The sequence below is a fragment of the Ovis aries genome, chromosome 17, assembly GCF_016772045.2.
Source record: "Ovis aries strain OAR_USU_Benz2616 breed Rambouillet chromosome 17, ARS-UI_Ramb_v3.0, whole genome shotgun sequence".
In the NCBI taxonomy this organism is placed as follows: Eukaryota; Metazoa; Chordata; class Mammalia; order Artiodactyla; family Bovidae; genus Ovis; species Ovis aries.
Window position 1 is genome coordinate 40,277,193 of NC_056070.1, and position 24,806 is coordinate 40,301,998.

General features: G+C 40.4%; 1 protein-coding gene across 1 annotated transcript in view; it reads left to right on the forward strand.

Moving 5' to 3' along the window:
* Positions 1 to 24,806, forward strand: part of SPMIP2 (sperm microtubule inner protein 2) — a 119,707-nt gene that overhangs the window by 61,856 nt on the left and 33,045 nt on the right. Inside the window, exon 3 of the mRNA XM_060400904.1 lies at positions 9,300 to 9,358. Within this exon, the coding sequence (XP_060256887.1) occupies positions 9,300 to 9,358 (59 nt within the window). The remainder of the gene's footprint in view (positions 1 to 9,299; positions 9,359 to 24,806) is intronic.

Genomic DNA, 24,806 nt, shown 5'->3' on the forward strand with positions numbered 1-24,806 from the left:
TTCCTCGGTTGATGGACGTTTAGGTTGCTTCCATGTCTTGACTATTACAAATAGTGCTGCAATGAACACTGGGGTCCCTGTATCTTTTCAAATTGTGGTGCTCTCCAGATATATGCCCAGAAGTGGGACTGCAGGTTAAAATGGTAACTATATTTTTAATTTTATTATCTTCAAGCTTCTACGTATTAAGTTCTTTACAGTGTTTTGAAACATATCATCAAATATTATCTCTGGCAATTTGGGAAAAAAGAGAAATGAGATTCCTCCCAAACTTCCTTCCAGCCGCACCCTGTGCATTCTTCCAAATCCCACCTTCACACAACAGTGTCCTGGAAATTTTTCAAATTAACCTAAAATAGAGAAGTATTGTTGGTATGGAGTTGATCAGTATGTAGACTCACACAGACACACATATTTCAGAATTTCTGGGTGTTTTTCACCACAAATTTCTCATTTATGTTTGGGTTCATTTAGGTGAATCACAGTCTCATTAAAATTCCTAAGATCTCACACTCATGTTGTTAGCAACACAGAAGACTTTTAAAAGATAACAAAGCTTCCTTTTTCAACCAAGTTATAAAAGCAAAATAGAAAATAGCTTTTCTAAAATTAGGTGTGCCTTGGAATGGCTGCTGTCTCTTTCCCAGATGGGTGTGTGTGTTTAGTTCTCACAAGTTATTTGAGTCCTAACAGTTTGTTGTTTAATATAAAAATAATTACATCAGCACCTTTCATCCTTAAGTGCTGTGTAAAGTAGTGGCTTTCTTGATACCACAGGAAGCCACTAGCTTGGGAAGGCCTCATAGTGACCATCTGTGAGCAAGGAGAAGCCTTGGCTACAAAGCCCAAATAGCCCTCCATATTTTGGGAAAACAGTATATTGGATTGGCCAGAAAGTTCATTTGGGTTTTCCACATGATATTATGGAAAAATAGGAACTAACTTTTTGGTTAGCCTCATATTAACATTAACTTCCTAATGCTGCTGCTAAGTCACTTCAGTCATGTCCGACTCTGTGTGACCCCATGGACTGCAGCCTACCAGGCTCCTCCGTCCATGGGATTTTCCAGGCAAGAGTATTGGAGTGGGTTGCCATAGCCCTAATACACAGGTGTTAATATTTCCCCATTTCATAAAACTTGGCTTCCTATTGTTGCTGTTGTTTAGTTGCTAAGTCGTGTCTGACTCTTTGCAACCCCATGGATTGTAGCCCACCAGGCTCCCCTGTCTGTGGGATTTCTCAGGCAAGAATACTGGATTGGGTTGCCGTGTCCTCCTCCAGGGGATCTTCCTGACCCAGGAATCGAACCTGTGTCTCCTGCATTGCAGGCAGAGTCTTTGCCATTGAGCCACCAGGGAAGTCATGGCTTTCTATACGATTCCTCAAGTAGATTGAAGGAATCAATTGTATCTGAACTCCCAGAAAATAAATTTTAAGTTCAATGCTTCCTTCCTGGAACAGACCATGAAAACAGAAAGCGAGATAGGTATCACTGACATGCACTCTCTGTGCTGCATCCAAAGCGGTTCTGTGGACAAAAGGTTGGTACCTGGGCACTGCCTGTCCACGTATCACCAGGCTCCCCAACCCCAGGTAACTGGCTTCCCAGTCAGTGTGGGCTTCCTCCTGGCTGTGACTTTATGGACGATTTTTGGTGAATTGGAAAAAAACAGACATCCTGATCCTCACATCTTTTGTTAGGATATGGAGATGTGAAAACAAAAGAAAGGATGGGAGAGAAAGAGAAGAAGTGGGGGAAGGAAGGAAATAAACTCAAAGTAATTTAGAGTCTAGTGAGTGATTTTATTTCTAATTAAGGAAGGCTAAAAATGTGCCATGGTGGTTACCACCTTCTGTAGGGCTTAACATACATGTTGAGTATGCTTTTCAATAAAAATATAACCTTTTAAAAAAATTGCATTTCTTAAAATTAGTATTAAGCATACTCCATAGGTTTTCAACAAATATTATTTGATGATGCTAACAAGATACAAAGCTAAGAAAAATGTATAAATTAGAATGGGTTCTAGTAAACTTGACATTTAACTCCACAATCAGGCTTCTTTAAATATACTGTCAAGAATTCAGAAACTTGGGCTTTATCTAACATCCCAGGCACAGGTGGCTAAAATACCAGGACATATGTTTTCTGAATCTGGCATTTATCCTGGCTTTTTGAGATGTTTGGAAGAAATTCTAATATCATTATAAATTTAGGATTATAGTTTTCCCTATTATTCATATGTAACACTTCTGAAGTATGTCAGCTGTGTTGACAAAAGTGCCTAGAATGCATAGCAATCTGGAGCTAGCTATTCTCTTCCCAGGACTCAAGAAATCTTTATTGAGCAAATTGAAAACAACCCATTCAATAGAGAGGCCCCTGGTATGTGGTCCCACTGTCTCTGGACACAAAGAAAATGGCACTGAAAATAAGTGCTTTGGGGCCCATACAGGCTCTTGCAGTTGGGGAGGAATTCATAGGAAGTTTCTCTGTGTTGTCGTCATTGTTGAAGTTTTTAGTGTGACTATTGGTGGGCACAGTGCCAGCCACATCTCAAATGGCTATAAGCAACTTGAGGTGTGAGATCTGTCTTACTTGACTTTCTATTGACAGCATCCACAGCCTTCCTCCTGGTACTTAGCACGGCCTAGAAGATCATAAAAAATGATGGGAAATGGAGACTGAAATCTCTTTCTTTTTTCATGCAGAGTCTTTGATAACAAACCAAGTTGAAGAAGGGAGGTGGGGGACGGGGGCTGTGGAATGAGCTTTTAAGTGTGCGTGAGCTTAAGAATTATTCTCCTCCTAGGTTATTCAATAGTGATTCAAGGACTACTTAGCTTTTATTTTATTTTTTTCCTTTGCTGAAACTTAGTTATACTGTTATGTTCACAATGCCTGTGTTACCACCCCTAGTGCAATTCTGTACTGTAAAGCTAATTGGACAATTAACTTGGGAGGAACACACTTCCTAACCTTTGAATTAACAGCAGTGCCAACACATTAGAAAACTTTGAGGGTGAGAGCAGTCACCAACCAGGCACTTAATTATATTTCAGGAACTGTGGCCTGGGCACAAGCAGAGACTTGGGAACCTCCTGTGTAGCTTCCTGTAGCTTGAATATTTGAGTCCACTCATATTTCAGACCCTGGTAGGGACCATCCACCAACTATGGATAAAAGACTGGTTGCAGAATGATTGGTTACTCATCACAAATCCTAACAATTTCCAACAGAATAAGTTCTAGTGTTGCTAGAAGTGCTCATGTATCTTGAATTATCACGTGGATAAGGAAAACATTAATCTCCCTGGAGAAGTACAGAAAAAAACAACAGAGATATGCCTTCTTTCTGAGGATAAATAAGGCAGTTGGCATTTATAATGCTTTTCAAGACAAATCTATCTGTGTGGTCTTAATGAGAAACTGAATATGGAAAAAGAGCCAGTTGAAGAATTTTTTATATTTCCCCTATTTACATGCTAATCTGCCTACTATTCTTTACGTTTCAGTTTTCCCATTGATAAAATGAGCATGGCATTAGTTTTCTGTTGAGTGTAATCTATTGCCACTAAATTAGAAGCTGAAGCTCCAGTACTTTGGCCACCTGATGTGAAGAGCTGACTCATGCTGGGAAAGACTGAGGGCAGGGGGAGAAGAGGATAGTAGAGGATGATATGGTTGGATGGCATCACTGATTCAATGGACATGAATTTGAGCAAACTCCAGGAGATAATAAAGGACAAGGAAGCCTGGAGTGTTGCAGTAAACAAGAACATCTTAAAGCAACACCATTTATTTGCTCACAGAAGCAAATCATAGGTCAGAAGTAGATTAGAAATCCAGGGAAGTCTAGGCTTGATTCTCTGCTCAGAACTCACTAGGCTGAATTTCAAAGTGTCAGTTGTGACAATGATTGAATCTGAGGTTTGGGGGCTCTTCCAAGTGCATGTATTTGTGGATCTCAGTTCCTTGTGGCTATAGGACTGAGGTCGTATCTCTCTGCAGCTGCAGGGAACAGTCTCAACATCAAGAAGCTGCCCACACCCCTTTGTCGGTGGTCCCCTCTATCTTTAAAGCCAGCAACAGACACTCTCCCTCATGTCCAAATCCCTCTCACATTTCAAATCCCTTTTACCCAGAGGTGCCCAGGTCCTTTAAAGAGCTTGAATGATAAAGTTAGGGCCACTGAGGAAAAACTTCCTTTCTCAAAGTCAGTTGATTTGGAATCTTAATTAACACCTTAAAAATCCCTTCACAGCAGTACCTAGGTTAGTATTTGGCTGAATATCTGGAAGAAGGTGTATATATAAGGGAATGAGCATCTTGGAGGTCTTTAGAATTCTGTCTTCCACAGGGAAAATAATGTTATATAATATTATTATAATCTTAGAGTATTGTCAAATGGACTAAGTGAGATAAATGTGTAGAGCACTTAGCATAGTACCTTGTATAATAAGTCTAAAGAAGTGGGATCTAGTATTATTAATGCCTCACTATAGTATGTTTTCTTACCTACATGAATTTTAAAATTATATTATGATAAACACTTTAGAAACGTAATGGAATACGTTTCTCATTATTTGGATCCTCTACAGAAAACACATACTATGGTCAGAGTCAAGGAACACAGGAAACTTAAGGTTTAGTCTGTCTGTTAAAATTTGATAAACTAATTCAAGTTATTGAAAAACAGTGCAATAAAAAAGGGGAGATCAGGATATAATTCATATTGGTCCTCAGCTCAAGCTTCCATATCCTTTGGCATAAAATGAAGTATGGGCATCTGTTGAACTGTTGTTCACTTTTTGCTTTTTAGTAAGAAAAATGCATCACAGACTCCATGCCTTAAACACTGACATTCTTCAGGGAGATCTGCTTTGTTTCTACTCCTGCTCTGCATGTAAAATGAATGCTTCAAATGCTCTATCCACACAAAGGCTTGGTGCCCCCTTTCTCCCTTCCATAGTTCCAGTTGAGAATAGGCAGCATTATGCAATTTGGTGACCAGGCACCAACAATGAGAATGCTTCTCCCTGGCTGTGGGAAGAAAAGCAGCTAAGGGGTTAACAGTAATATTTTGCAAATGGAGGCAAGTGAAGAAAAAAATTACATTAGCATAAGAAAAGGTAGGCTTAGGGGATTTTCCACTCCACTGTTGGATGTAAGAGCTCCATGTTACCAAGGAGGAGGATGGCAAGAGAAACCCTAGTGCTTACGCTGTTTCAGAAATGCATGGCCATTGTACTCATCCTACTGAAGAGAAAGTCCTCCTAGTTACCGAGATGGGCAATGGTCCTTTCTAGTAAGAAAAGTCACAATTGGCTATATTAGGAAAAACATCCTGAGTTAAGCCTGGCAGGAAAGTAAGAGGATTCCTCAGTTATGTCACTTCTAGAGGAGAGGTGGTTTGTGATTAAAAGTAAAAATATTAAGCAGTGATTTTCATTATTAACTAGAATGGACCCCAATGTCTGTAATTAATTTCACTTAAATTTAATAGCTCATTTGAGAAATTGTGTCTAACTCACAGTATCTAAATGTAATTAGCAGATATTTCTTTTTCCTTAATACCTAGACTTATTTAAAGATTGCTTAATAGAGAATATCCAATTTCAAGTTATAATTATTTTTGCTAGTTGAAAGCATGCAAAATAACTGCAAAGATTCTTACTGATCTCCTTAGCATAGCACATACACTACTCAGTTGTTACCTGTTTCTATGAAGGTGCTGAATTCGTTTTTGAATCAGTCTCTGCTTCACTTTTATGAATAACTGACCAGTAAAAAAAAGGGGGGGGATTTTTTTGATTCTGAATTTCATTAGATTTAATAACAAAGTGAGCACAACTGTCCAAATAAATCATGATGAATCTCATTAAGACAGAGAAGGGTCAGCTTATTTCAGGTAAATTTCTATGACATTATGTGCTGATAACTATAGGAGAAATGGGGTAGGGTTAGAGGCTAATGAATGCATTGTGTGTTTCTAAGGAAAATCTTTCCAGATTATACCAGTGAAACTTTGGGTTATTAAAAATGAGAACAAAGATCAAAGATGATCCCAGTCCTGGGAAATTTGCCCATAAATTGATAATAAAATTATTTGTAAGTCAGTTGATAAGATTGATATTGAGGGAATAGGTGTCAGGAGTCAGCTGAGACTCAGGAGTTTGGGTGAGAATGGATACATGTGTACTTATGGCTGAGTCCCTTTGCTGTCCACCTGAAGCTATCACAACATTGTTAATTGGTTAAACCTCAATATAAAATAAAAAGTTAAAAAAGAAATCAGTTGAAAACCATAAATTTTACTATTATAGAGAGATTGTTGTTATTTAGTCGCTAAATAGTCATGTCTGACTCTTTGCAATCCCATGGCCTGTAGTTTGCCAGGCTCCTCTGTCCATGGGATTTTCCAGGCAACAATACTGGAGTAGATTGCCATTTCCTTCTCCAGGGCATCTTTCCAACCTGGTATCAAACCCACATCTCCTGCATTGACAAGAGGATTCTTTATCACTGAGCCACCAGGGAAGTCCTAAACACAGATTATCACTTTTCAAACTTTTGGAATAGTGGCTTACCCTTGCATTTAAATCTTGTTTATTTTGTCTCTTCCTTTGTTTATTATTTTACGCATGGACATTAAACATCTAGAAGTGATTAAGTTTTTAGATCCTCATCACTAAGAAATGACTTAAATAGATCTGCTTTCCCAACACAATCCTTGATCAGGAAAGGTATTATAAACCAAAGCTTGAGGAAAAGGGAAGAAAACAGGGGAGATAAAAAAGAGTACCAGGTGATTTAACTAAGATTAACATTATGATGGACCTAACAGAAACAGAAGAAATTAAGAAGAAGTGGCAAGAATACACAGAAGAACTATACAAAAAAGATCTTCATGACCCAGATAATCACAATGGTGTGATCACTCACCTAGAGTCAGATATCCTGGAATGTGAAGTCTAGTGGGCCTTAGAAAGCATCACTATGAACAAAGCTAGTGGAGGTGATGGAATTCCAGTTGAGCTATTTCGAATCCTGAAAGATGATGCTGTGAAAGTGCCGCACTCAATATGCCAGCAAATTGGGAAAACTCAGCAGTGGCCACAGGACTGGAAAAGGTCAGTTTTCATTGCAGTCCCAAAGAAAGGCAATGCCAAAGAATGTTCAAACTACTGCACAATTGCACTCATCTCACAGGCTAGAAAAGTAACGCTCAAAATTCTCCAAGTCAGGTTTCAGCAATACGTGAACTGTGAACTTCCAGATGTTCAAGCTGGTTTTAGAAAAGGCAGAGGAACCAGAGATCAAATTGCCAACATCTGCTGGATCATCGAAAAAGCAAGAGAGTTCCCAAAATACACCTATTTCTGCTTTATTGACTATGCCAAAGCCTTTGACTGTGTGGATCACAATGAACTGGAAAATTCTGAAAGAGATGGGAATACCAGAGCACCGGACCTGCCTCTTGAGAAACCTATATGCAGGTCAAGAAGCAACAGTTAGAACTGGACATGGAACAACAGACTGGTTCCAAATAGGAAAAGGAGTACATCAAAGCTGTATATTGTCTCCCTGCTTATTTAACTTCTATGCAGAATACATCATGAGAAACGCTGGGCTGGAAGAAGCACAAGCTGGAATCAAGATTGCCGGGAGAAATATCAATCACCTCAGATATGCAGATGACACCACCCTTATAGCAGAAAGTGAAGAGGAACTAAAGAGCCTCTTGATGAAAGTGGAAGAGGGGAGTGAAAAAGTTGGCTTAAAGCTCAACATTCAGAAAATGAAGATCATGGCATCTGGTCCCATCACTTCATGGGAAATAGATGGGAAACAGTGGAAAAAGTGTCAGACTTTATTTTGGGGGCTCCAAAATCACTGCAGATGGTGACTGCAGCCATGAAATTAAAAGACGCTTTCTCCTTGGAAGGAAAGCTATGACCAACCAAGATAGCGTATTGAAAAGCAGAGACATTACTTTGCCATCAGAGGTCCATTTAGTCAAGGCTATGTTTTTTCCAGTGGTCATGTATGGATGTGAGAGTTGGACTGTGAAGAAAGCTGAGCACTGAAGAATTGATGCCTTTGAACTGTGGTGTTGGAGAAGACTCTTGAGAGTTCCTTGGACTGCAAGGAGATCCATCCAGTCCATTCTGAAGGAGATCAGTCCTGGGTGTTTTTTGGAAGGAATGATGCTAAAGCTGAAACTCCAATACTTTGGCCACCTCATGCAAAGTGTTGACTCATTGGAAAAGACTCTGATGCTGGGAGGGATTGGGGGCAGGAGGAGAAGGGGACAGCAGAGGATGAGATGGCTGGATGGCATCATCCACTCAATGGACATGAGTTTGAGTGAACTCTGGGAGTTGGTGATGGACAGGGAGGCCTGGCGTGCTGTGATTCATGGGGTTGCAAAGAGTTGGACACAATTGAGTGACTGAACTGAACTGATAACTTGTCTATGGTAAATTATGCTGTAATGAACATTGAAGTGCACATATCTTTTCAAATCATAATTTCCTTCAGGTATCTGCCCAGGAGTCAGATTGCTGGATCATATGGTAGTTGTACGTTTATGTTTTTAAAGAACCTCCGTACTGTTTTCCATAGCGGCTGCACCACTTCACATTCCAAACAACAGCGTAGGAAGATACCTTTTTTCTACATCTTCTCCAGCATTTACTATTTGTAGACTTTTTGGTGATGACAATTCTGACCAGTGTGAGGTGATACCTCACTGTAGTTTGGATTTTCATTTCTCTAATTATTACTGCTGTTGAGCATCTTTTCACATGAGGGTAAGGTGATGTGAAAAAAGCTAAGCTGAGTCTAAATGATGTCATGTTATAGTTGCTGGGAGGAAGGGATTGTTAGGGAATTGGGATGGATATGTACACAGTACAGTATTTAAGATTGGTAACCAAGAAGGTCCCACTATGAAAAACAAAAAATAAATGGTAAGTCCTGGTTTTGAGTGCCTGCTCATGTAGATATAGAATCATGAGATGTTTAGAGATTGCCGATGACCCTCTTCTGTACACCCAACACCTGTCCTTTTATAGAGAGGGCAGGGAAAGCACAGAGGGTCAGATTTATTTTACTTCTTTTATCTTTTCTTCTCAGTTCAAGAATCAAAAGCCCATTTTTCCTCAAATGAATTTAGCATTTCTTGTTTAATTGCTCCACCTGACCTCCTCTTTGACTAGGAACCCAGACTCTTAGACATGTTCATGCCGAGTGACCTTGGAATCAGGGGACATTGATTTTCTTCTTTTTACAGTATGGAGAGCTCAGTCAAGCTGCTACTGACAAACTAAGCCACAGATACCAGTGCCCATGGTAAGTATATTTACATGAATTAATTAATCTTTCCTCCTAAATTAGTAACAGAGTTCATTCTTTTTATTGGAGTAAGTTGCTTTACAATGTTGGGTTAGTTTCTGCTGTACAGCAAAGTGAATCAGCTGTATGTTTACCTATATCCCCTCTTCTTTGGATTTCCTTCCCATTTAGGTCACTACAGAAAATTGAGTAGAGGTCCCTGTGCAATACAATAGGTTCTCATTACCTCATTATCTATTTCATACCTGCATTGTTCTTCAATTACTCAGTCGTGTCCGACTCTTTGTGATGCCACGGACTTCAGCACACCAGGCTTCCCTGTCCTTCACCATCTCCTGGAGCTTGCTGAGACTAATGTCCATTGAGTTGGTAATGCCATCCAACCATCTCTTCCTCTGTCATCCCCTTCTTCTCCTGCCTTCCGTCTTTCCCAGCATCAGGGTCTTTTCTAATGAGTCAGCTCCTCACATCAGATGGCCAAGTACTGAAGCTTGAGCTTCAGCATCAGTCCTTCCAATGAATATTCAGGATTGATTTCCTTTGTACCTACAGGTATGTGTGCTAAGTCACTTCAGCACAGTGGTGTATATATTTCAACTCCAATTTCCAAATTCTTTCCATTCACCCCTTCCCCCTTTGATGTCCATATATTTGTTCTTTAAGTCCATGCCTCTATTTCTGCTTTGCAAATAAGATAATCTATACTACTTTTCTAGATTCCACATATATGTGTTAGTATATGATATTTGCTTTTCTCTTTCTGACTTACTTCACTCAATAACAGAGTTAATTTTTCTTAATTATTTCATGTCTTATAGGTTTATTTGTACATTTGTGAATTTTTACTCCTAATAAGCACAGAAAATCTTCACTATCTACTCAGTCAGTTCTGTTGCTCAGTTGTGTTCGACTCTTTGTGACCCCGTGGACTGCAGCATGCCGGGCCTCCCTGTCCATCACCAACTCCCAGAGTTTACTCAAACTTGTGTCCATTGAGTCGGTGATGCCATCCAACCATTTCATCCTCTGTCGTCCCCTATCCTCCTGCCCTCAATGCTTCCCAGCATCAGAGTCTTTTCAAATGAGCCAGTTCTTCGCATCAGGTGGCCAAAGTATTGGACAACATCAGTCCTTCCAATGAATATTAATGACTGATTTCCTTTAGGATGGACTGGTTGGATCTCCTTGCAGTCAAAGGGACTCTCAAGAGTCTTCTCCAACACCACAGTTCAAAAGCATCAATTCTTCAGCGCTTAGCTTTCTTTATAGTCAACTCTCACATCCACACATGACCACTGGAAAAACCATAGCCTTGACTAGATGGACCTTTGTTGACAAAGTAATGTCTCTGCTTTTTAATATGCTATCTAGGTTGGTCATAGCTTTTCTTCCAAGGAGCAAGCGTCTTTTAATTTCATGGCTGCAGTCACCATCTGCAGTGATTTTGGAGCCCCCCAAAATATAGCCTGTCACTGTTTCCACTGTTTCCCCATCTATTTCCCATGAAGTGATGGGACCAGATGCCATGATCTTCGTTTTCTGAATGTTGAGGTTGAGCTTTAAGCCAACTTTTTCACTCCCCTCGTCCACTTTCATCAAGAGGCTCTTTAGTTCCTCTTCACTTTCTGCCATAAGGGTGGTGTCATCTGCATATCTGAGGTTATTGATATTTCTCCCAGCAATCTTGATTCCAGCTTGTGCTTCATCCAGCCCAGCATTTCTCACGATGTACTCTGCATAGAAGTTAAATAAGCAGGGTGACAATATATAGTCTTGACGTACACCTTTTCCTATTTGGAAGCAGTCTGTTGTTCCATGTCCAGTTCTAACTGTTGCTTCCTGACCTAGATATAGGTTTCTCAAGAGGCAGGTCAGGTGGACTGGTATTCCCATCTCTTTCAGAATTTTCCAGTTCATTGTGATCCACACAGTCAAAGGCTTTGGCATAGTCAATAAAGCAGAAATAGATGTTTTTCTGAAATTCTCTTGCTTTTTCGATGATCCAGAGGATGTTGGCAATTTGATCTCTGGTTCTTCTGCCTTTTTCAAATTGAGCTTCAACATCTGGAAGTTCATAGTTCATGTACTTTTGAAGCCTCACTCAGAGAATTTTGACCATTACTTGCTAGCATGTGAGATGAGTGCAATTGTGCAGTAGTTTGAACATTCTTTGGCATTGCCTTTCTTTGGGATTGGAATAAAAACTGACCTTTTCCAGTCCTGTGGCCACTGCTGAATTTTCCAAATTTGCTGGCATATTGAGTGCAGCATTTTCACAGGATCATCTTTTAGGATTTGAAATAGCTCAACTGGAATTCCGTCACCTCCACTAGCTTTGTTCATAGTGATGCTTTCTAAGCCTACTTGACTTCACCTTCCAGGATGTCTGGCTCTAGGCGAATGATCACACCATCGTGATTATCTGGGTTGTGAAGATCTCTTTTGTATAGTTCTTCTGTGTATTCTTGCTACCTCTTAATATTTTCTGCTTCTGTTAGGTCCATACCATTTCTGTCCTTTATTGTGCCCATCTTTGCATGAAATGTTCCCTTTGTATCTCTGATTTTCTTGAAGACATCTCTAGTCTTTTCCATTCTATTCTTTTCCTCTATTTCTTTGCACTGATCACTGAGGAAGGCTTTCTTGTCTCTCCTTGCTATTCTTTGGAACTCTGCATTCAAATGGGTGTATCTTTCCCTTTTTCCTTTGCCTTTTGCTTCCCTTCTTTTCACAGCTATTTGTAAAGCCTCCTCAGAGAACCATTTTGCCTTTTTGCATTTCTTTTTCTTGGGGATGATCTTGATCCCTGCCTCCTGTACAGTGTCACAAACCTCTGTCCGTACTTCTTCAGGCACTCTGTCTGTCAGATCTAATCCCTTGAATCTATTTCTCACTTCCACTGTTAACAGTAAGGGATTTCATTAAGGGGAGGAATGGGGCAGGGCAAGTGAGATGAGAGCACAGAGCAGGAAAAGGGAACCAGCCTGTTAAGAGCTGCAGCTGGATGTTCAAGGGTGGGGCCTTTAACTATATAAATGGTTGTTTTCAATGAAAGAACAAAAATATAACTTTTGGTTAAAAGCCCCTCATTTCATGCTGTTGGCCTAGAAACCATCATAATGCATCATGTTAGTTAATCAATGTAATCCTATTAAAGTCACACAATGGCTTGAATTAACACTCTCTTAAGGCAACTGGTAACCTAAATGAAACATGTCTAGCACAAGGTATGTTCAGTTACAGGAAAAGAGCAAAACCTATGCTTGTCATCTATTGGAACATATAATTCAGGTTTCTGAGGGAAAAGAGATCAGTCAGCATTGCTCTTACAGGAGTGCAGATTCAATAATGTCTTTGTTCTCCTTAGATTTTTGGAGGTCAGTGTTTCTGCACTTTTGGGACACTAAGCACAATTGCTGCTTAAAAACCTTCTGGCCTCACTCTCAGGCTTGGCAGAGGCTCTGAAAGAGGATGACTCTACCAGGTCCGGGTGTACCCACCTGATTGCATCCTCTCAGCTGTGCCAAGAGCCATCTCTTTCCTGGGCAAGGTTTGTGTTTAGCCTCCCCAGCTGTTTGCATGTTATGTTGTCAGTGAACTGCATTCACTCAATAAATCCAGCATCTCCTGTATTCAAAGCACTGCTAGACTCTGCAGCCATGGTGCTGAACAAGCCTAAGAACTAAGAGAAGTCACTGAGGACGTCCCTGGTGATACAGTGGATGGGAATCCACCTGCCAGTGCAGGGGACACAGGTTCAATCCCCCGTTTGGGAAGATTCCACATGATGTGAGCAACTAAGCACGTAAACCTACGGAGGCCTTGTGCAGCAATTACTGTAGCCCATGTGCCTCAAGCCTGTGCTCTGAATAAGCAAAGGCATCACAATGAGAAGCCCATGCATTGGCAACTAGAGAGCAGCCCCCGCTCACCTCAACTAGAGAAAGCCTGTGTGCAGCAACATAGACCTAGCTCAACCAAAAAAATAAAAATAAATGAATAAATACATTTTAAAAAAGAGAATTCATTGAAAGATTTAAAATAGGGAACAATGTGAAAAAAATCACTCTGGAATATTGAAGTGCTGTGTGGAGAAAAAAATTGAAAAGTGACAAGATAGTTGTAGGAAGCTCAGCCAGGAAACAATTTCATTTCAACAAGTCGCTCTTGAGTTTTCAGTGAGCTCTGTAAACAATCCAAAATCAGTTGTGATGATGAGCATTGTGAGAAGGAAAGGATTTGAGCTCAGCTTTTGAAGGAATGCAGGCTTTAAATAAATGAGAAGAAGAGATGATGTTTGCTGTGACAACAGGGAGTAAGAATGTATTCAGAGATCAGATGAAAGAGCTTTTAGCATTATCTTAATTTTACACAAGAAGAAATTGAACTTCAGATGCTAAGTAAGGTACACAAACACGCGTTACAGAGCTACTATCTTGGTCCAAGTTGACTGATTCCACAGATCTGGGCTGGGATCTGGGCTTGAATCTTTTCAGAAGGCTCTTCAAGCGATTCTGATGATCATTCAGGGCTGAGAATGACTTGTGAGGACTGAAAGATGAAAGGGATGAGCCTGGGGGCACCCACACCTAGGAAAAGGTGAGTGAGCATCATGGAAGAAGGAAAGAGCCTCAGAGGCAGGGACCTGAGGACAATGGGAGGCTGTAAAAGTCAAGAAAGAACTCAGAGACGAGGGTTTATACAAGGAAATGGAAATCCAAGAAAACAATAACAGACAAATATTTGGAAGTTATCAATGGTCTCAGAAAAAGCATTGGAGGAAGAGAAGAATAAGTTGAGGGCATATAAGCAGCATTGAAGAATTTTTGTCCGCTGACGTAATAGAGCCAAGAGACTGCTCTGATTTTGAGACCAAAAGTCCAGTCAAGGACAATGACAGGATTTCCTTGCATACTTTGAAAATTTAACTTTCTTGAAATCAGGATGTGTTTTATGGTAGTTGTTTTCAGATGTAATGACTCTCTTTCTGACCCTGAGTTAATCTGTTATTGAATCAATGGTGTGCTATCCAATTTATTGCATCTAAAATTGTCGTCGTTATTTGAATACAGCTCCCCTAGCAGTCCTGACCTTGAGGGTAGGTGGGGGAGATCCAAGATTTTGAGCCTCATTTACAAGTGTAAATGCAAGAGATCTGGGTTCGATCCCTTGGTTGGGAAGATCCCCTGGAGAAGGGAAAACTACCCACTCCAGTATTCTGGCCTGGAGAATTCCAGGGACTGTATAGCCCATAGGGTCACAAGGAATCGGACACTACTGAGTGACTTTCACTACTACTACTAAAGACTGGTAAAAACATACTTCAGCAAACTTGAAATGAAGGTCTGCTGTGTGACAAGTTCTCAAAATTTATAAAGTAATAAGCAGGGTCCTTGTGCCCAAGTCACTCACAGACTTTCAGAACAGATAGATGTAAAAAGATTTCAATACAACATCCACTGATGGGGAATGACCACAATGACTGGGTGTGGGTTGACTTTATTCTTTTCCTTTCTGAATTAAAGGAAACGTTCTTTTGTTTTAAATACATAAGTTTCTCTAGACATGAGACCTGATGATTAACTCATTTTTATGTGGTCTCTTCTCGCAGCTAGGTGTTTTCCAATATATACAAACAGTATGTCTAATTTCAATAAGAAGAATCAAGAGCACAGATAGGAAGTGGGAGAACAGTTTGCAGTCAAATTAAGAGTCAGTTTATAACAGAATGCACTGCAAATAGTGAATCAGTGGGACTTTTTGTTTTGAGAAGTGAAATCTGTCAGTTACATGTTACTGAAAATTATAGAGCATAGCAGTATCCTGCTTTATTTCCCTTACCTTTAACATAGAGTTTGACATATAGGGGTACTCAATATTTGGTGAATCAGATATAAAAGACAAAATCCCTGTTCTTAGTGTACTCAGAATGGCACAGATTGGTACAGCTCAAGCCGGAAAAACTGGAGGACTTTTGATCATGAGGACTTCCTGAGTGAGATGAAGTTTAAGCCGGGTTTAGAAGAACATTAGGAAAATCTCTGGTTGCCTCCCTGGGTACACTTGTTATCCATGCACATGAAAGGCTTGCTGAGATTATGAAATCAACAGACTCATTCACAGGCAGACTTCCTTCCAGAAAGGCACTGCCAACACGACTATGCCCTAATGTCACTATGAAGTTGCCTCTTTGCCATTTATTTGCCAATGTGTCATTTGTCTTAGGACTAATGTCTTAAGGACTGGTTCACAGTCCTGTGGACAGCCACTCTCAGTAGATGGTGGGGTTGCGGGTTTGGGTGTCAAGGATGCCGCAGATTCTAAAGTGAGGGTGACCAAACTAAGGGTCAGTCAAGAAGAGAGGAGCAACATGACTTTTAAAAAGTCAAAATTAACTACAACGTCCCCTAACTTTTCATTCATTTGAGAGTCACAGCTTGTTTCAGTGTGCTGGCTCTCCTGTGTCTGCCTTCCTATAATCAAAGGATTTGTTTGTCAGCTTCCATTCTCAGGAGGTGCAGAGCCTGGCATCGTTAAAAGAGTGCTGAAATGAAAATCAAGAAAAGCTGGTCTCACCAGGAATTTATCCTTCTCCAGGGAAAAAATGAAGGAGGTTTAGCTAGAAGGAGACCAAAAGTGTTTGCAGTGATCCAAAGTGAGATATAGCCTAATATCCCCCAAATAAGGGATTGCAAGCAGTGCTGAAGTAGAATCTACAGTGATTAAGAGATGTAGTACATATATACAATGGAATATTACTCAGCCATAAAAAATGAAACAATCCCATTTGCAGCAACATGGATGACCTAGAGAGTGTCATACTGAGTGAAATAAGCCATGGAAAGACAAATAACATATGACACCACTTATATGTGGAATCTAGAAAAATGATACAAATGAACTCATGTACAAGGCAGAAACAGACTCACAGACATAGAAAATAAACTCATGATTACCAAAGGGGGGAATAAGTTAGGAGATTGGGATTAATGCACACATGCTACTATATATAAAATGGATAAACAACAAGATCCTTCTCTATAGCACAGGGAATTTTACTGAATATTTTGTAGCAACTTATAAGGGAAATTAATATGAAGAAGAAAATGTATATTCATATATATATGTGTGTATTAGTATATATATATACATATATATATATATATATAACTGTGCTGTACTCCTGAAACTAACATGATGCTGTAAATCGACTACACCTCAATAATAAATAAATAAATAAAATATTTTTAAAAACAAATAAATAGAGTTCATAGAGGGGAAAGGAGGGATTCTGAAGACACTTGCCACATTCAAGTCCCCATTGTAACACCTGGAAGCTGTGACACCTGTGACAAGTTATTTAAACTCTTTATGCCTCAGATTTCCAATCTGTAAAGTGATTATAACAGACTCTACTCCTCTGGAGTAGATGTTTTATACGGATGTGTTGTTACACATACAGCACTTAGAACAGCACTTGGTACATATAGTAAATGCTCAGTAAACAGTGTGACCGTATATTTTATTACCTGAAATAGGACTCTTTTGAAAGTAAAACAGGAAGCTAATGGAGTTAGGTCACCTGGACAACAGACTAACCTGTAGGTATCCTGAGCAAATCAGGCCACTCTGTTAATAAACATTCCCAATTAGTTAAACAAATGAAATGCATTGAAATAAATGAATTTAAATAAATCCATTAAAATTCTTATTACATTGTTAGGAAAAATAGTCAGTATCAAGATTCAGTATGGGAGAGAAATTTCACACTATAGAGTTAATCTGACAAAAGTGGAACAGAAGTCCAAGAAGAAAGGAAAAAATAAGAAAGAAAGAAAAGACATTAAAATTAAATCAGTCTAGTGTCTAATAGACCTCAAAAGGGATCAGAGAAAACAGAAGAAAGAAAATCAATAATGTAACAAAATTTCTCAGAAAGGAATAACATGAATTTTCAGATTGAAAGGCTCTATCACTCCATGGGAAATAGATGAGGAAACAGTGAAAACAGTGTCAGACTTTATTTTTGGGGGCTCCAAAATCACTGCAGATGGTGATTGCAGCCATAAAATTAAAAGACTCTTACTCCTTGGAAGAAAAGTTATGACCAACCTAGACAGCATATTCAAAAGCAGAGACATTACTTTGCCGACTAAGGTCCGTCTAGTCAAGGCCACGATTTTTCCTGTGGTCATGTGTGGATGTGAGAGTTGGACTGTGAAGAAGGCTGAGCACCGAAGAAATAATGCTTTTGAACTGTGGTGCTGGAGAAGACTCTTGAGAGTCCCTTGGACTGCAAGGAGATCCAACCAGTCCATTCTAAAGGAGATCAGCCCTGGGATTTCTTTGGAGGGAATGATGCTGAAGCTGAAACTCCAGTACTTTGGCCACCTCATGCGAAGAGTTGACTCATTGGAAAAGACTCTGATGCTGGGAGGGATTGGGGGCAGGAGGAGAAGGGGACGACAGAGGATGAGATGGCTGGATGGCATCACTGACTCGATGGATGTGAGTCTGAGTGAACTCCGGCAGATGGTGATGGACAGGGAGGCCTGGCGTGCTGCGATTCATGGTGTCGCAAAGAGTCGGACACGACTGAGTGACTGAACTGAACTGAATTGAACTGATCAAAGAAAAATGACAACAACTGTATTAAGACATGTCACTGTGAAACTTCACTTCTGGGATGAAGACAATTGCCAAGCCTTCCAGAGGGAGACTAAGACATGTACAAAGGATCCAAAATCAATGGGGCATCACACTTCTTGCCAGGGATCCTAGGCTCTGGAAGACACTGGTCAATGACTGCTCTGCCTGCTAGAAAGTGACTGTCAACCTGGAATTCTATGCCCTGCTCAACTGTCAAGTGGGGAGATAGAAAAGAGACATTTTTACGCATGTATTTATTCCCAAAATGCATTGTTTCCTAAGAAGCAACTGGAGAATATCATCTAGCAAGATAATAAGGGAAAGTCCAGGAAAAAGAAAGGAATATGATCAAAGAAACAAGAAACCCAACAAAGGTGACAGGCAGAGAAGATTCTCAAGATGGTAAAAGAGAAGACCAGGAAAGCGGACATGCAGGAGCCCAGAGGAGGAGCAGGGCAAGTGGGGGCTCCCCAAGCGGCACTTACATTATACAAATATTGAGTGAAGTCCTGAAGAAGCAAATGAGCTGAAAGTGGGTGATTGTGGAGAAGACAATGCTGGGACAAGGAGCAGAGAGAGATGAGAGTATTGTTAATTATAAACATTTTAGTACTACTTATCTATTATTTATGCATTTTGTTGAAGTATAGCTGACTTACAATATTATGTAAGTTGCGGGTGTACAATGTAGTGATTTTTAAAAATAATGAATTAGGCTGTGTTCATTCTTAGTTGCAGTATGCAGGGTCTTTCACTGCAGCTCAAAGACTTTTCTAATTGTAACTTGCAGGCTCCAGGGCATGCAGGTTCAGTAGTTGTGACAGGGGGTCTTAGTTGGCCTGCAGCATGTGGGATCTTAGTTCCCCAACCAGGGATCAAACCTGCATCTGCTGAATTGAAAGGTAGATTCTTAACCACTGGACAACCAGGGAAGTCCCACAATATTGTGATTCACTTTAGTACTATTTATCTGTATTATGCATATGTACCTAAACGATCGCATTCAAATAGAAAAAGAATTAGCATCGCATTATGTGCAAAGTACAAGCATATTATGTGATAAAAATTAAAATGAATTATAAAGTGAGAGAAATAGAAACTCAGTTGAGTTTTAGTAGCTAGGGTTCTAAGTCGAAAAAAATTTCTAAAACTACAACTTTCAGTACTAAAGAAATATGCACTGACCGGAATAAACAGGGCTTTCTGTTTATTCAGAAAGGTAGAAGGTGTGCCTGTATTTGGCATGAATTAAGGGGTGTGTAGAAAATTGCCTGCTTTCTTTCATAATGAAATACTGCCAAAGCCAGTTGTTAAACTAGCACAGACTTAATGACAGCCACTATTTAAAAATATATTGGTACGTAAATACTTGCTTTTCTCTTGGAGTTGTTTTCCTCAAAACATCTATAAATCTTGGCAACTTTCTATTTTTAAGGCTGTCGGTGACTGGCACTTTGGAGGGATTTCCATAAGCATTAAGGAGCAAAGTGCTGTAATTCAAAAAATTTTTGTTTTATTGAAGTATCAATTAACTTACAGTGTCATGTTAATTTCTACTGTACAGCAAAGTGACTCAGTTATATACAAGTATATATAATATTTGTATATTCTTTTCCATTCTAGTTTATCACAAAATATTGAATATTGCTCCCTGTGCTATACAATAGGCCTTGTTGTTTATCCATCCTTTTAAAAAATACATTTATTTGGCCCTACCAGCTCTTAGTTCCGGCACCCAGGATCCTTGATCTTGATTGCAGCATGTGGGATCTTCAGTTGCAGCATGCAAACTCTGAGTTGTGGCTTTTGGGGACCTAGTACCCTGACCAGGGGTCAAACCCAGGCCCTCTGCAATGGAAGCTGGAGTCTTAGCCCCTGGACCACCAGAGAAGTCCCCTATCTATTCCTTATGTAATAGTTTGCATCTGCTAATCCAAATATAACCCTTCCCCACCCGTTTTCCCACAAGCCTGTTCTCTATGTCTGTGAGTCTGTTTCTGGTTTGTAAGTAAGTTCATCTGTATCATACATTCAGTTCCACATATAAATGGTATCATATGGTGTTTGTCATTCTCTGTCTGGCTTACGTCACCTAGTATGATCATCTCTAGGTCTATTCATGTTGCCGCAGGTGGCATTATTTCATTCTTTTTAATATCTAAGTAACATTTCACTGTAGTCTTTTGAGATTATCCACACTCATTCTTATTTTTGTTACCTAAAAACTGCCTCTGTACTTCTTCCTCTGGACCCACCCACCCCAGCCTCCTCCCCTGAGATTTCTCTCCAGCAGGGTGGTGCAGGGGGAGGCCTCGCAGGAAGCTCTGGTACAGTAGAAACAGCTCAGAGCTCCCATGCTGGTCACCACTGTGGGGCCACACAGCTGGTGGAGGCCCATTTATTCATTCAGTAAATATCCAGGGGCTGACCTCATGCCAGGCACTGGAGGTTCAGGAGTGAACAAGATGGACATCGTTCCTGCCTTCCTTATATTCTATCAGGAAAGACAGACAGACAGCCTAATGTAAGGCCAATCATTTCATTGAAGAACCTCTTGTAAGGGAGAAGCACAGGCTGCATATAAATGTTTCTTGTTGGATGAGAGGTTATTATTCATCCTGGGATGGAGCGCTTAGAGCAGAATATGACACAGCTGTGTTGGAAGAAGAGACAGTGCTTGTTATTCTTAAGAAGAAAACTTACAGGGCAATCACTATGTCCAGGTGGATAAAATTCAGTTCATGTCAGAAGAAGACCCTTCACTGCAAATTACTCTCTGTGGAACTTCTGAAAGACACTGAAGTCCAAAGTGTGTGCAAAAGAGGCGCTTCTGACTTGCTGGCCTGCTTTCTTCCCTTCTCAGCATTACATACATCAGAACAGTGGCTCTTGGGCTTGTTTCAGGAGACCAGCGTCACTGAAAGAGCAGCTGCTGATCCTAAAGTGATAGCTTACGGTGCTGAAATACACGCATGGCCTGCAATCCAATACAGATGTTAGGCAAAGACAAAGACAGTTGATGTGCTGAAAAGAATACAGAAAAAAAGGGGGTAAGGTGTGTTAGAGTTTTGATTGTTTCATTTTGCTATGATCAAGATGTTTTTTAACTTTTTATTCTATATGGGGATATAGCCAATTAACAGTGTTGTGATGTTTTAGGTGAACAGCAAAGGCACTCAGTCATACATATACATGTATGTATCCATTCCTCGCCCCCCAATTCCTCTCCTATCATGGCTGCCACATAACACTGAGCAGAATTCCACATGCTATATAGTAGGTCCTTGTTGGTTATCCATTTGAAATAGAGCAGAGTATATATGTCCATCTCGAACTCCCTATCCTTTCCCTCATCCCTCCCACTGGCAAATATGCCCCAACTGTGGTCATTTCAAACATTCTGTTATTACTGTGTTCATTGAGAGAAAGGAACTTCAGTCCTTGTCATCTTTGAAGAAAGAATTTGACAAAGAGACCAAGACTGCAAAGTAGGTCCAGCATTTATTAGAAGTACAGTACATGTGGGAGAGCACAGGGGTGAATTCTCAGAGTGAGGTGTACCGTATAGGGGTAGCTTAGGTTGTTAACTCGCTGTTAACCAGGGGATTTTCGCAGAAACTAATGCCTGTGGCTGGCGATTTTTCCTTTGGCTGGCCAAAAATTATTTCACTAATACTTTATGGGTTATTACATTCAATAGTTACACCTGACACACCTGTGAAGTCTCCTAATTTTCATGAAATGTTGCCTTCAACCCACTCTCTGTAGAAGCAAAGGTGCATCCTCTAGCACCGTGTATTTAATGTTCATTTTCAGTATCAGAATCAATCACCAAAGTCTTCTGTCTTTTTGTTTGCCTAATATTCACATCGTATGAATCAGAACTATATTCTGAAGAACTATCACTTCTGAAACATTGTGTTGCTCAGACAATCAGAGAAAGTACCTGCATAAAATTCACTGAAAAATTATTCACTCAAAAGTTCACCATGCATTGTTTTAAAAAACTTTATATTTATAATATACACAAAGCTGGAACAAAGACCTATCAGCAAAATGAATGATAACAGCAATCACGCCCATGGGTGTGTGCTCAGTCATGTCCGACTCTTTGCGACCCCATGGACTGTAGACCGCTAGGCTCCTCTGTCCATGGGATTTTTTCAGGCAAGAATACTGCAGTGGGTTGCCATTTCCTCCTCCAGGGAATCTTCCTGACCCACGGATTGAACTTGTGTCTCTTGTGTCTCCTGTGTTGGCAGATGACTTCTTACTGGTGGTTGTGTAATGAAACACCATATATACACGTATATAAATTGTATAATGAAACTGATCAATTTTAAACCCTAATGACTTCACATGGTGATGTTAACTGTGTAACTATCTTAAAAATGTATTGATCCATCTCAGATAAGTAACGTGTGATTATGGGTTAGTCTTCTGGGGTTTCTTCCCCTATACTCGTGTCACCTGTAATCCCCTATCCGGGCTTCTGCCAGTCGCCATTTTGAATCTTTCCCAGCAGCATCCAAGTGAAATCCACAGGGGTCAAAACCACAGTGCTCTTTTAGCAGCTGAGAAGTTGGGTAGATGGCTCACAGAAGGACATCGGATCTCATTGTTCTACCAGCTTTTCCTCCTTCCCCCAAAGCCCCCAATAAAATGGTTTGATTCCCCCCTCCCAAAAGAACTCACAATGCTAAGGATATGGTTACTAGAGGACAACTTGAGGCCTCCTTTGTGCATGTGTTAGGCCTTTCCATCACAAAAATGAGGGGGCTGTGGTAGGCAGCTTTGTCTTTCATCCAATCAGGAGGTGTCATTCCCATTGGTAGTTTATCTCAAAGAATCAGAATGAAACCTGCAGGTTAACCGGAGGCCCCTCTACCTCTTACTTCATTAGCAGTATCTGTAGAAGTGGCCTGTGACTGCCGAGTTATCTCAGTCGTGTCCTCCTCTTTGTGACCCTGTTGACTGTAGCCCGCCAAGCTTCTCTGTCCATGGGATTCTCCAAGCGAGAATACTGGAGTGTGTTGCCATGCCCTCCTTCAGGGGATCTTCCCGGCCCAGGGATGGAACCCGAGTCTCTTTTGTCTCCTGCATTGACAGTGAGGTTCTTTACCACTAGCGCCACCTGGGAGGCCCTAGAAGTGGTTTACAGAAGACTGGTACCATCACTTAGGGGACTTCCCTGGTGGTCCAGTGGCTAAGACTCCATGCTCCCAATGCAGGGCCCCAGGTTTGATCCCTGGTCAGAGAACTAGATTCCACATGCCGCAACTAAAAACCCATCATGCAGCAGTGAAGATCCTGCATGTTTCAACTAAGATCCAGTGCAGCCAAATAAATCACTTAATTTAAAACATGTCATTAATATCATTTCTGTCTACACGACCAGATGAATAAACATACGTGCACCACTTACCATCCTCTGTGCTTTTCACTATCTTTCACTTGTTCTTTGAAACTTGCTCGTAATGTTCAGGTTTTCTGATGCTTACAGAGTTGGGCAAAATTCCTCCATCTTGTGAACATAGATGCTCTCAGACCTCAGTTTCAAGGGCAAAAGGGGAAATGGTAACATTGAACTCATAAGGTTGTCTTGAGGATGGTGTGTGAGTGTGCAAGGCATCAGCATGGATCTGATACACAGGAGAGTGGCTTCCTTCCCCGTTTTGTGAAAGTATCAAGATAACTGCAGGATGAGGCCCTTTCTTAAATATTTCTATTCATTTTTACCACTATCACATCAAAATAGACTAGTTCCAATCTTACTCTTTTCCATAAAATTTTGTCTAAGGGCACTGAACTCTTTGGAGATACATTATTTGCTTTCTGCTTTAAACACTAACTTACTAAAAGTTTTTCCTTTAAAACATTTTTTGCCTTCTGTCTTCCCGATAGTAGTCAAACCGCTTTAAACAATCTGACTTTGGAAAGACATCAGCTTTTAGTGGTTTTGAATTTATCTTCTGGTACATCATTTCTCATCAGTGTTATCAAGTTCCATGACTGAAGTGTTTCCCTGAACATTCTGTGATAGGGCAGAAGGGTGTAGTGCTCAGATGGGATATTTGAAGATGATGAAATAAAAATCCAACGGTCCTTATAGCTAGGATGTTTTGAAGTTAATAGTCAGAAGGAAATGTTTTGTTCAGCATTCTATCTGCATTTTTCTTGAAATTCACTTTATCCCAAATTAAATGGACCCATTGATATTTGAAGAAGAAGAAATACCCTTTTCTGACCACTTTGGTTTACAGTCTTTAATTGGACCACATGTTTATTGAATCAGTACATCAATAAATCATTTTGGATCACTGTTCTTTCTATCAAGCAGCTTCTAGTGTAGAGGGGAAAATAGACACATCACTAATTCTAACACACAGTCAGATGAGTGATACAGCCACACTGAGTATTATGCATTTAACAGGGGTGAGAAGAGGTGGATGGGGCAGGGGGAACGTTCTGCAGAGGAGTCTGAAAAGGTGAGATTACATAGCAAAGGATGAGCAGGGATGCAGGGAATCAGTGTTTCATCAAGAAGAGCAGGCATCAGTTCCAAAGCCTGGCTTCAGCTGTTGCAGTGAGTGTTACAGAGCTGCCAGATCTCAATGTCCAGGGACAGATGAGACCAGAGGAGTCAGCAGTCAGACCAGGACCAGTTCACTCTTGCATCTGACCTTTAGAGCATCCCCAAGAAGGGACTTACATTTTACCCATCCATCCTTCGACACAATACCCAGAGTGATGAAATAAGGTTTACATTTTGAGTAGAGGGTGGGCATAGGGGGAA